This window comes from Fukomys damarensis, unplaced genomic scaffold (assembly GCF_012274545.1).
Source record: "Fukomys damarensis isolate Sample0158 unplaced genomic scaffold, DMR_v1.0_HiC HiC_scaffold_14, whole genome shotgun sequence".
NCBI lineage: Eukaryota > Metazoa > Chordata > Mammalia > Rodentia > Bathyergidae > Fukomys > Fukomys damarensis.
Window position 1 is genome coordinate 6228892 of NW_022900926.1, and position 13183 is coordinate 6242074.

Here is a 13183-nt window from a genome sequence, read left to right on the forward strand (position 1 = left end):
GACCTCTAGTTGTAAATATTTATTAACGGAGCTTGTTAAATAAATGGGTATGACGTCATTTGTCCCATTCTGAGTAGTACAAACTACACTATATAAAAACACTGAAATTATGTAATTGTTCTCTGTATACTTGTACCTGTGTTTCACTTACAAGAGAAAGGTATAAGAGTTATTTGAGACAGTTTAAATTTCTCTTATTATTTACTGTGATAAAGTTCTCTGATGTTTTTCAGTGTTCTGTTACTGCCCACGAAATTCTTCTAATGTCATTGTCTTACTGCCTTCCTATATGTTTATTTACCATATCCAGTTTTTAAAAGTGAATTGCTATTTCAATTAAAGAACTTCACTTTTGATCTATCTCATTTCTAGCACATTAGGAAATACTTACCTTTCATTGGCCAGTGGCAAAGTCAAGAGATTTTAATTGTTTTCATCCCCAAAAGAAATTCAAAAGGTCAGTTGAAAGTAGAGCAGGTCTTTCCAAATTTATTTGCGGTACATCAGTACATTTCACACTGAATTTTTCAGTCTGTTTTCAGTCTAATCACAGTTTCCAGTAAGAATTTAAGTGTATCCCTATCCCAGTCATGTTTTAAAGGGATCGCTATATAATACTAGAGTGTTTTCTCTTTACATTGAAGGTATTAAATTCCAACATCAAAAGAGAATATAGTTTTTTTAAAAAACATACACATTTCTCTTTTCACATTCAAATACATTTCAATTCAGTTCTTGGGACATAGTGTAGATACACTAAGTAGTATTTCATATCAGGAAATAGTATGTAGATGCAAGAAAGGAAGAAATTATTTCTTTGGTCATTGAATCTAAAATCTGCAGGTAAGAGCTCATCCGGACTGTGGATGAGCACAAAGACACTTTGTTTCAGCATGAAAAGTCTCTTAAGTTTAAGCAATATGTTAACTTGGTTTAAGATCTTAGAAGCACTGGTACTTGCTGATTTCAAAAGACCAAGACGTGTAGGCACAAAAAAACTTAAAGCGTTGTAATTAAAAATATAGAATGTGTCATTATTCATCGTGTCAAACTTGGAGCAACTCCAATTTTTAAGTATCAACCATAGGAGTGATTTTATTTTTTAAACCAGTTTGAAGAAGGAAAGTTTTTAGATTTTTTTTTTTTTTTTTTTTTTAGTAAAAACTGCTTTGGGATCAGCTGCATGCAGAGAACATTGCTTCCTGCGAATGAGCTGAGCTGAGGGTGACAGGATACCGTCCCGTGCAGATTAGCTTAGTGGAGACACAGCTGCCTTCTCCATGGTCTCCATGGTCTCCACGGGTGGGGACCACGCTGGAGTTCACTAGTGCTTTGGTCTCATGTGCTCCGGGACCACCGAGTGCATTCAGAAACAAATGTAAACATGCAGAGCTCTGCCAGCAGAATCCCACCCTGTGCTTGTCAGCGCCCCGTCTCATTCTCAAGGCCAGTTCAGAGACTCAGGTGCTGGCTTTGCTGTCAGTGCTAGACCTGTCATCTACTGTGGCCCAGCGGGAAGAGCACAAGAGCAAGCCTGGATAGTTTAGCAGCTTAGCGAGAGCCTATCTCGAAACCAAGCATTAAAAGGGGCCAGGAGGTGGCTCAGTGCAAAGGCCCTGGGTTCACCCCCAGAATTGTAAACAAACAAATAACTATCAAGATTTATCCAAAATTCTAGAACATTAAACAAGCAATTCTGTAACCTAGAAAGTCAGGTTTTAGTGCTTCCTCCTCCACTTTCAACTCATGTCTTTGGAGGTCACCTTCACATACTCACTACGTAGGTACAGTTTCGTCATGCTCCCTTGTCTGACATTACATCTTTACATCATTATTTGTATTTTTCCTGTTTAAGGTACAAGTCATAGCCAGATGTTGTCCCTGAGATCCTTCTCGTCCTCGTGGCTTGACCCAAAGTCTCCTCTTGGGTGAGCAGTGGTAACCAGCCCTCCTGTGTGCTTCCTGCCGGGATTTGCTCTGTGCTCATTAACATCTGTGTGTGTCTCCTAAAGAACTGGAACCCACCCGGAGTACCCGTGCATTCATCTCCAAATTCCACAAGTAGCACGAGTGCTTTACGTCTGGTATCTACTTGCATCTAATATCCACTTGGATACTGAATTGAATCTCATCCTTGGGCTCATTGCAGTAAAGTGATTTGATAAGCAGTTAAGGTGAGAAGATGTGAGCCAAGCTGATGCAGAGGGAGAGGCAGCCAGCTTGATTCCTCCCATGATTCTTGTCGCCAGCCAAGTTGGAAGATACCTGAATCCACGTCCATGGTTAGGTCCAGTGTTGACCTTATGGGGAAATTTGATTCAGTTCTTATCCAGTTCAGTTTGCGACCAGAATCATGGAGAGAACTGAGTTCGTGAACCGAGGGTTGAGGGGCAGAACAAATGCATCTGGCTTTCGTGGCCGTGTGAGTGACCCAGACTACGTACTGAAGACCTGCCTCTCACGACTGCGTCACGACAGCCCACTGAGCGGCCAGTGGGTTGGATTGCTCTGTGCTCTCCCTCGTGTTGTTCTATCTGGGTTTCAGGGCCACACTGTTGTAGCTACTGTGGCTTCACCACTCGTCTTTTGTAGAACAAGTTACTGCTTTGTTTTTCTAGGTGAGGAGTGCAGTATGAGCTGAGTCTGTTTAGGCTACTGTAACCGAATACCACAGATGGGGTTGGACGGTCAGCGTCTGTCCCCCAGCGGCCCAGGGATTGGAGGTTGGTCTGTAGCCCGTGGTGCTCTTGGCAGGGAGGATCCTGTAGGAGGTGGGGCCTAGGAGAAGAAGTAAGGTCCTGGGGATGTTCCCTTGAAGGGGATTCTGGGCCCCCATCCTGCTCCTCTTCCTCTTTCTTTGACTTCCCGCCACCCTGAGATGAACAGGAGTCTTCAACCACAGGAAGTCACTGTGATGTTCTGTGCCACACACACCCTGAGCAACTGGGCCAGGCAGCCAGGGACTCTTCTCTGACAGCAGCTACATAGTGTTCTTATCGCAGCCTTAGTGCTTGGTAGAACTTATCAGCAAGCACCTCGGGTTGAAGTTCCCCATTTGGTAACCTGCCTCTTTCCTGCGGTCACTTCTTGTTACTGCTTTGTTTGCAGTATTGTCATTTTTACGTCACATGCCAGGTGCAGTTTTCATCCTAGTTAATCTTACTTGGAACTGAGAATCCAGGCTGGATGTTTCAGTCCTTGTGTCCCTTAAACACACAGGCATCTACCTGACAGAGGGCGCGGTGTTGGCTGCAGAGCTTGTGTGTCAGTGAGGCATCCGCCTTCCTGCAGGCGCTGCTGATGAAGTGACAGGGAATCAGTGAACTCGCAGAGAGCTTTGCAGCCGTGGTGCCCCACAAAGCGATGAATGCACACAGGGTGCTGGAACTGTGCTTTGCAGGTAGCAGGTGCCATGTGTGTTGTGCCTGCGGTTACTGTTCCGGCATGCTCTGCCCCTCTTGTGCTAATGCGTTCCATTTCCAGAACACAGTAACTCTGAAATCCCAGGGTATCAAGTGCGCCGAAGACCTCCTGTCAGTTCTCACAGACACTTGCAACCAAGCTCAAAGTCATAAACCGTACACTGGACAGATTGGATTGGAGGCCCAAGGTTTACATTTTTCTCTGTCCTCTGTGGAGAATTTAGTTAATGAATCTGCCACCTCAGAGCTCCCCTCATCTGAGTCACTAAATTACTTCTGAGCTCTCCCAGGTGGTGAATTAGCCATGTAGCTCAGGTGTTAAGTGGATAATAACGTCTCTCACAAGCACCTTGGAGATTGTTTTAGAGTTAAGTAATTTTTCCCTGCAAGAACAGACATGCTTTTCTCCAGAAAAATTGAAAGCATATTTTTCAGTGATACAAATACTTATATTAGCCTTGAACACAACAGAAATGCAAAATAATTTTGTTTTAACCATTAAAGTACACAAAATCTATAAAAATAAGTTAAATGACATGTTAAAAATGTTGATTTGATACTCAACAGTTGATATTTGGGGAAATATATGGTATCATGGTTACGGCTTTAAAAAGACTTGTTTTTTTGGCCTGTAGGGAAGTATTTGTGAATGAAATTATGTGATATCTGGTATTTGCTTCAGGATGGGATGAGAAGATCGTGTTGTCAGGGCGCAGAGGAAACAAAGCCGGCCAGAAGTTGACAGTGCACCTGTCAACTGTAACATTCAACTCCTTTCTTCAAGTTTGTGCCAAATAAATGTCAAAGTTGAAAGTCACAGGGAGTTGGTGACTAATTTTTAATTGCATTTTTGGTGGTGTTTTCTTCTCCAGACCATGTGGCTTTCTCCCATTGCCGCTTCAGTCTTCCTTTTTTAGGTGCGTGGGTTTTGATTTTGAGGATGTCAGCCACCCAGCAGAAACCTGAGTGTAGAGTCATGGCCACCTGAGTGTTTCCAGGCGTCCTTCTCTGTGTGCAGGTGGGCAGAGCCAGCGGAGGTGCCTGTCACTCACCACCTCGGGGCCGTCTAGCACTTCCTGTCTCCAACATCGTGCATTTTCTGTAGCTTGTTGCGCTTGAAGCTTTTAGTGCCCTCTTTCCTGTCACTGTAGTATTATCCCATAGAAACGCTGAAGGGTGCCTTCCGGTTTAGCTTTCTCTTCCCCCAGAACTGGCTTTGTAAGCCTCTGAATAAATTAGTTTTGTGAATGACATCAGGAGCAGCCAGATCTCTTAAGGACTTTTCTTGTTTTGTTTTGCACCTTTGGTTTGGCTTAATTTTCTTCACTGTTACCAAGAATCTGATGACTTGGGAGCTATTTGTTGTTGGTGGTGTGAAAAAGCTCAGGGAAAATAGTTACATTTGGCTAGTGGTTTTTAAACTGCTAGATGTTATATGTAAGTGCTTTACAAAAATCCATGTTTTATCGTTTTAGAAGAGTAAGCTATGCCCAGGGATTGGTGCTGAAATACCCTGTGGAAAGACTGAGAACCCAGAGCACCTCTCAGTCTGAGTGTTGCCTCACCTGAAGTAACACAAGGAGGGTGACAGTTTGCTTCTTCAGAGACCCTGCTGCCCAGGTTCCCTCAAATTCACAAATATAATGATCCAGAGGAGACAGCACCCACCTGAGTCATTGTGGAAACATATCGATTATTCTGGTGCTGTGGGAAACAGGTGTCTAAGTGATTTCCATTCACTGCCAGTGTCCTAAAATAAAAAGGGATACTTCGTATGCAGCTGTGAAACGAACACTACCATATGCACAGAAAGAAGAGGGACAGAAACTTAGTAACCAGAGCCCTTCTTGTTTTCTCCCATGCGCCCTTTCTCCCAGGTACAACTGGGCCAAGTAGAAATCAGATGCCCCATCACGGAGTGCTTCGAATTCCTGGAAGAGACGACTGTCGTCTACAACCTGACTCACGAAGACTCCATCCAGTACAAGTACTTCCTGGAACTCGGTCGCATCGATCCCAGCACGAAGCCGTGTCCTCAGTGCAAGCACTTTACAACCTTTAAGAGAAAAGGACACATTCCTACCCCTTCCAGATCAGAGAGCAAATACAAAGTAAGCACGTGGCCGCGTGTCTCCGGGCGATCGGGCAGTGCTAAGTGGGCTTCCTTCCCTTGTCCAGATCCTGAAGATGCGTGCAAGGGGGAGACTGATGCTTAGTGATTCTTAAGGATCGAAATCAAGTTCTTCCTTTAATTATGCTGACAATTATTCTGATAGCCTAAATGAAAGGATAACCTTTAGTTGTGACTGTTGCGAAATGCTACATAGATTCTAAGGCTTTTTTTTTCAAGTATGAATCTGACCTTTTCAGTGGCTCCAATAAAAGTCTCCTGGCTATGATAAGTCATAATAGTGTAAAATGTCATTCGCCCACAATGGAGTGCTCAAAGTACCCATATGTGCTTGTGTTGTGCTGAGTTTGGGGGACATGAGGCAGACGTGACCTGGTCCCTGCCTCCTGGCAAAGGTGAGTCAGTCCTCTGTTCCTGGAGATCAGCTCAGAAAGAGGGGAGGTCTTCTTGGGCGCAGTGTTGAGCGTTCCGACCAGGAGCCCTTGGTCCAGTTGCTCTGGAACCTGGTGGGAGGCAGGAGCACCAGGCAGAGCGCCTCTGCTCCAGGGGCCCAGAGGAGGCGCAGGGCTGGGTCCCTGCTGCTCCTCACCACCTCCCACTAGCGCCACCATGGGGAGGAAGCCTTGGCCACCATGGACCTTTGGGGACACTCAGATCCAACCCCAGCAAAAGGTGAAGACGACCCGGGCCCTCAGACCATGGGTCAGCGTGACTGGAAGAGGGAACAATGCCACACAGAGCTCCACATGCCTGGGTCCTCAAGGACCCTCATGTGGGGCTGGATAGGAGGAGGACATGGGTCTCCGGGCAGGTGGCCTCAGAGCAGAGAGCGGGACACAGCGAGCATGAGGTGGTGAGCAGCGCCCACCGGTCACAGCCAAGGGCAGGACAGGGCTGAGTTCCTGACGCCTTGGTAACGCAGAGCCTCTGGTGTCTGACTGGTCTTTGAAAGTGCTGAACTCCCATAGTGAATTTTTTTTTTCTTTCTCTTCTGACTTTTGTGCAGGCTCATTTCTTTAAGGTTTAACTGTCAGGAAAAAAATTGTTAATCTTCCATAAAAACTGCTATTTTTGAGGTCACAAAATTATATGACTACAATAAAACTGTACAGTGGTGTTACCTGACATCAGTAGACTACTTTTGTCTGGCCCTCGTATTTTGGGGCTGTTTTTAAATTACTTTTAGTCCAGCTTTAGACTATTACTATTACCAGGAAGTTAGTTGTCTTAGTAGGACTTGTGCTGTATAACTTAAGATATTGGTTGTTTTCTAAATTATGTTTAGAACTAGATACTTGTGAAGTGAGACCATAGTATTTTGAAATGTGGGGTCATTAAAGCATGGGACCTATGCAGCCAGAGAGAGTGATGCACACTTATAATCCCAGCACTCTAGTAGGCTGAGGCAGGAGGATCACAAGTTTGAGGCCAGGGCTAAGTAGACAGTTCAAGGCCAGCTTGGACTATGTGACTAAGACCCTGCCTCCAAAAACTAGCCAGTCTCAAAAAGCCAGATCAGAACACAAGATACCTATGCAGCAAATTTTCACAAATACAGCTGCCATGATGGGCGTGGTCATTTCTGTCACTCCTTGTTACACATAGACGGGAACATCTGTGGCCCAAGATGTATAGGATTCCCGTTCTGTGTCACTGCACTTGCAAGTGTCAGTACTTCTCATGTACCGTCTGTACAGAATTTCTCATTGTTCAACTGCAAGCTCCATTGTAACAGTAGCTGCCTGCCTCACAGGGCTGCCTGCCTGGATGCCCAGGTCTGGATGGCGTCCACACGGCCAGGACCCTCGGGTGCCGGTCTGTCCCCTTGTCCCTCTCCAGCAGCTCTGCTGGCCGACGTTTGGGTGCATAGAGCTTCTGCTCGCCTTGGGACGTTGTCGGCCTCACACCTATGAGCCAAGCCTGGCCTGCTCTCCACTCAATTTTTTTCTGTTCATGCCGTGACACCCGAAGTTTTATCATCCCGTTTCCGCAAGCATGCCTTCAGCTTCCCACGTTAGAGATGTCATTTCTAACCTGCGTGGTTTGCCTGATGCATTAGTGGGACACTGACTGCCTGTCAGCTCAGGGAACGGTTAATGTTGGGAAGCTGGGACTCTCCTGGCCCCTGTGACGCCCGCAGACACTCACAGCGCCCCCAGCCGGCGTTTTTGTGCATAGCAGTTATCAGGGATCTTAAGGCGTATGTGTTATTATTTGATTTCTTGATGATAACCATTCTTTCAGGGCAAAGAAGAAATCTCAGGGTTGTTTTAAGTTGCATTGCTATAATGGCCAATGTTGTCAAACAGTTTTTCATGTATGTATTGGCCATTTGTAGTTATTCTGAGAGGTGTATATTCATTTCAGTTTATACTAGGATGGTTCCTAATGGCTAATCTTGGAAGCAGCCTCTGTGCCTGTGAACAGAGAAATGGATAAAGAGTGGGTATTTACACACAGTGGAGTACTACTCTGGCAGGAAGATACACTTGGCCATCGTAGGTATATAGATGCACCTTGAGACCGTGCTATTAAGTAAAATAAGTCAGATGCACAAGCTTACATACTGCATTTTTCTCTTATATGAGAAACTCAAAAATATGTTATGTAAGTAAGGGATAAAATAGAAGATTAACAGGAATAAGGAAACCTTTTTCAAATTAATGGGGGAACAAGAGATGGAAGAGGGAGAAGGAAGGAGAAAAAAGGGATGGAAAAAAGGACCTAAAGAAAAAATGAAAATAGAGCTTTTGCAAATGGGAAGGGAACCAAGAGTTGAAACAGAGAAAGGGGAGGGGTAGTGGTCCAGAAAAAAAAGAACGATGTATACCAACCTCCCATGACAAATGTAGTCATCCTGCAAGCACGTAATAGTAAAGCAGGAACAAATCCAACGTGAGGTGGAAACGGGGTGTCAAACGGGTGCCATTGCTCCACCTGGAGGAGGAGGGAACGGCCTCGCTGTGAAACAGGTCTGGCCATAGGTCCTTCCGGATCAGGGAGGAGCTGCCTGTGAGGCAAGGCTCAGGAGTCAGCCGTACTGGGAACGGGCAGGGAAGGGGAGCTGTTCCTCACCCCATAAGGATGGAAGAAATTGCTTCAGGAGGTAAGAGAGGTCATTGTTGACCTGTTGTGCTTCACGAAAAAGAAGAGAGGATTAAAGTAGACATTTTTTTCCTCATTGAGTTTATTGGTACATTTTAGGTACACAGTACAGTTACATTCATTATTGGGATCTTGTACCTTTACATGACAGGTCTTGGTTCTCATTTTTTCCTCTTGACCCTGCCCTTCCTTCACCCCCTCCTCCCCTCCCCATTTACAAACACTTCATTTCCATTTTTTCATTTTCTCATATTTTTCCCCTAATTAGCTTTCCCCGACCCTTCCCTACCTGCTTTTCCTATTTCACATTGTCCATTATATCATTAGGATCTTAGGTACTATTAAAGTTTATGCACACCAGAGAAACTATTTGGTATTTACACATGTGTGACTTATTTCACTTAGGAGTATATCCTCAATATGTATTCATTTTCCTATGAATGAATCTAATTTCTCATTCTTTATGGCTGAGTAGTATTCCATTTTATAGAAAAACCACACCTTCTTTATCCAGTTTCCAACTGATGGGCAAATGGGCAGTTTGAAAGTTTTAGCTATTACATACTGTGCCACTATAAACATAGGTGCACATATATCACTCTGATATGATTCTTTTAATTCTTTTTGAAAGATACCCAGCAGAGGGATGGCTGGGTCAAATGGAACCTCTAGTCCCAGCTCTTTGAGGTATCTCCATATTCATTTCCATAGTGGTTGCACCAATCTGCCCTCCCATCAACAATGGAGAAGGGTTCCTTTCTCCCCACAACCCCACCAACATTTGTTATTGTGTGATTTCTTGATAGCAGCCATTCTTTGTGGGGTGAGGTGGAACCTCAGTGTGGTTTTCATCTGCATCTGTGGAATGACCAGTGATGTGGAACATTTTTTCATATATTTACTTGTTGCTTTTACTTCTTTGTCTGAGAAATGCCTGTTCATTTCAGATGCCTGTTTTTGAATGGGGTCCTTATATTTGGGGGTGCTGATAGTTTTGAGTTCTTTATATATTCTAGATTATAGTCCTTTGTCTGAGGAGCAACAGATAAAAGTTTTTTCCCACATTGTACGTTGTCTCTTAGTTCTGTTGATGCTTTCTTTTGCAGTTCAGAAGCTTTTTAATAAAAAGATGAGATCCCAGTTGTTGATTCTTTCTGCTAGTTCCCCTGCTACTGAGGATTTGTTCGTAAAATCTTTTCGTATGCCAGTGTCTTCAAGAGTTCCGCCTAACTTATCTTCCAGCAAGTTTAGTGTTTCTGTTTTAATATTTAGATCTTTAACACACTTGGATTTTAATTTAGTGCATGGTGAAAGACAAGGATCTAGTTTTAATCTTTGGCAGGATGAGATCCAGTTTTTCCAACACCATTTATTAAAGAGGCTATCTTTCCTCCAGTGGGGATGGTCAGCTCCTTTGTCAAAGATGATGTAGCTGAGTGCATCTGGAGTTGTTTTTGTGTCTTCCAATCTGTTCCACTGATCCTCGGGTCTCTTTCTTTGCCAGTACCATGCTATTTTTATCACAACGGCTTTGTAGTATAGTTTCAAATTGGGGATTGTTATACACACTACCATGTCTCTGTTGTCTAGGATGGCTTTTGCCATCTCTTCTGGTTCCAAATGAATTTTTGGATTCTTTTTTCTAGTCCTATGGAATATAGTGTTGGAATTTCAATTGGCATTGCATTGACTCTGTATAGCAGTTTTGGTAGTATGGCCATTTTCACTATGTTGATTCTTCCTACCCAGGAGCAGGGGATATCTTTTCATTTTCTTATATCCTCTTCGATCTCTTTTTTCAGAGTACTATAGCTTTCAGTGTAGAGGTCTTCTGCTTCTTTTGTTAGATTGATTTCTAGATACTTCATTTTTTTGAATGCTATTGTGAAAGGAATTGTTTCCCTAATTTCTCTCTCAGTGAGTCTGTTATTTGTGTACAAGAAGGCTATTGATTTTTGGGTGTTCACCTTGTACCCAGCTACTCTACTGAATCTGTCAATTAAGTCTAGAAGTCTTTTGGTGGAGTTTTTTGGGTCTTCAATGTAGAGTATCATATCGTCAGCATATAATAACAGTTTAACTTCTTCCTTTCCTATCTTTATTGCTTTAATTTCCTTCTCTTGTCTAATTGCTGTGGCTAATGTTTCCAGAACTATATCGAAGAGGAGTAGTGATATTGGGCATCCTTGTCTTGTTCCTGATTTTAACATGAAAGTTTTCAGTTTTTGGCCATTTAATATGATATTGGCTGTTGGTTTTTCATAGATAGCCTTTATTAAGTTGAGATATAGACCTTCTATTCCAATTTTTTGCAGGGTTTTTATCATGACTGGGTTTTGCATTTTGTCAAATGCTTTTTCTGCATCTGTTGAGAGAATCATATGGTTTTTGTCCTTGACTTTGTTAATATATTACATTTATTGACTTAACGTATGTTGAACCACCCTTTTATCCCTGGAATAAATCTGACTTGATCAGGATGTATGATTTTCTTCATGATCCTCTGTATTCTGTTTGCTAGTATCTTATTAAGGATTTTTGCATCCATATTCATTAAGGAGATTGGCCTATAGTTCTCTTTTTTAGTTGCACCTTTCCCTGGTTTGGGAGTAAAAGTGATACTTGCTTCCAGGAATGAATTTGGAGGTGTTGCTTCCCTTTGAATTTCATTGAAAAGTTTGAAGAGTAAAGGCAGTACTTCTTCTCTAAATGTCTTGTAACATTCAGCAGTGAATCCATAAGGACCTGGGCTTTTCTTTGTTGGTAAACTTTAAATTACATTTTCAGATTCACTGATTGTAATTGGGGTGTTTAAAATGTTTTTATTTTCTTTGTTCAACTTTGATAATTCATAAGTATCTAGAGATCTGTCCATTTCTTCTGTGTTTTCCATTTTATTAGAGTACAGGTTCTCAAAGTAGGTATTAATGATCCTCTGGATTTCTGTTGAATCTGTTGTGACTTTTCCTTTTTCATTCCTGATTGCATGGATCTGAGCCTTTTCTTTCCTTTTTTTGATAAGGTTAGCTAAGGGTTTATCGATTTTATTTATTCTTTCAAAAAACCAACTCTTTGATTCATTTGTTGTATCATTTTCTTAGTTTCCATTGCATCGATTTCTGCTCTAATCTTTATAATTTCCTCTCTTTTTCAAGCTTTAGGTTTTTCTTGCTCTTGTTTTTCTAGGAGTCTGAGATTCATCATTAGGTTGTTTATCTGAGCTTGCACTGTTTTCCTAGCATGGGCATTCATTGCTATGAATTTTCCATGTCGAACTGCTTTCATGGTGTCCCGTAGATTCCTGTATGTTGTATTGGCATTTTCGTTTATTTGTAAAAACTGTCTGATTTCTTCTTTAATTTCCTCTATGATACATTGATTGTTCAGGAGAGTGTTGCTCAATTTCCATGTGTTTGTGAAGTTCCTAAGGTTTCCCATGCTATTGATCTTCAGCTTGATTGAACCAAGATCTGATAATATACAGGGGATGACCTCGATTCTTTTGCATTTATTCAGAGCTGTTCTGTGAGCTAGTATGTGGTCTATCTTGGAGAATGACCCATGTGCAGCCGAAAAGTATGTATATTCTGATTTTGTGGGGTGGAACACTCTATGAATGTCTATTATGTCCATGTGTTCAAAAGCTTTGTTGAGTTCTAGTATTTCGTTGCTGATTTTCTGCCTAGATGATCTGTTTATTTGTAATAGTGGGGTATTTAGCTCCCCCACTACAATTGTATTAGCGCTTCTTTGGTTTTTAATATTTGTTTTATATAGTTGGGGGCATTAATATTTGGTGCACATATGTTTATGATTGTCATCTCTTCCTCTTGAATTGTTCCCTTTACAAGGATGTAGTGGCCTTTTTTGTCTCTCTTAATCAGTTTTGCTTTGAAATTTACTTTGTCTGCAAATAGGATTGCTATCCCTGCTTTTTTCTGGGCTCCTGTCTTGTGGAGAATTGTTTTCCATCCTTTCTCTTTCAGTCTATGGGCTTCTTTTTGCACTAGGTGTGTTTCTTTTATACAATGTATTGTTGGATTTTGCTTCTTAATATATTCTTCCAGTCTATTTCTCTTGATTGGTGAATTGAGGCCATTGACATCGATGGTTATAACTGATATGTACTGACTTATTATTGTCATGTTATTGTTCTTTAGTTGACTCTTTTTACTTTTTCCCCCTCTCCTTTTAGTTTCTTACCTTGCCTATTTGATTTGCTCTGTTGGCCCTCGTGGTGTTGTGCCCTTCATTGTCTTTTTCTAGGGTATTGTTGAGAATTCCTTGTGGTGCTGGTTTGGTGTTCATGAAGTTTCTCAGATGTTCTTTGTCATGGAAGTATCTTATTTCCCTATCCATTTTGAAAGAATTTTGCAGGATACATCAGTCTAGGTTGGAGGTTGTTTTCTTTTAGGACTTGAAATACCTCACTCCAGGCTCTCCTTGACCTGAGGGTTTGTGTTGAAAAGTCTGCTGTGATTCTGATGGGCTTTCCTTTGCATGTGATTTGTTTCTTTTCTCTTAC

General features: G+C 42.3%; 1 protein-coding gene across 2 annotated transcripts in view; it reads left to right on the forward strand.

The window, feature by feature from the left end:
- Rnf217 (ring finger protein 217) overlaps window positions 1-13183 on the forward strand; it is a 109493-nt gene that overhangs the window by 58629 nt on the left and 37681 nt on the right. For both annotated transcript variants that reach the window (XM_010625767.3, XM_010625768.3), the window contains exon 2: window positions 5300-5533. In XM_010625767.3, coding sequence (XP_010624069.1) covers window positions 5300-5533 — 234 coding nt within the window. The remainder of the gene's footprint in view (window positions 1-5299; window positions 5534-13183) is intronic.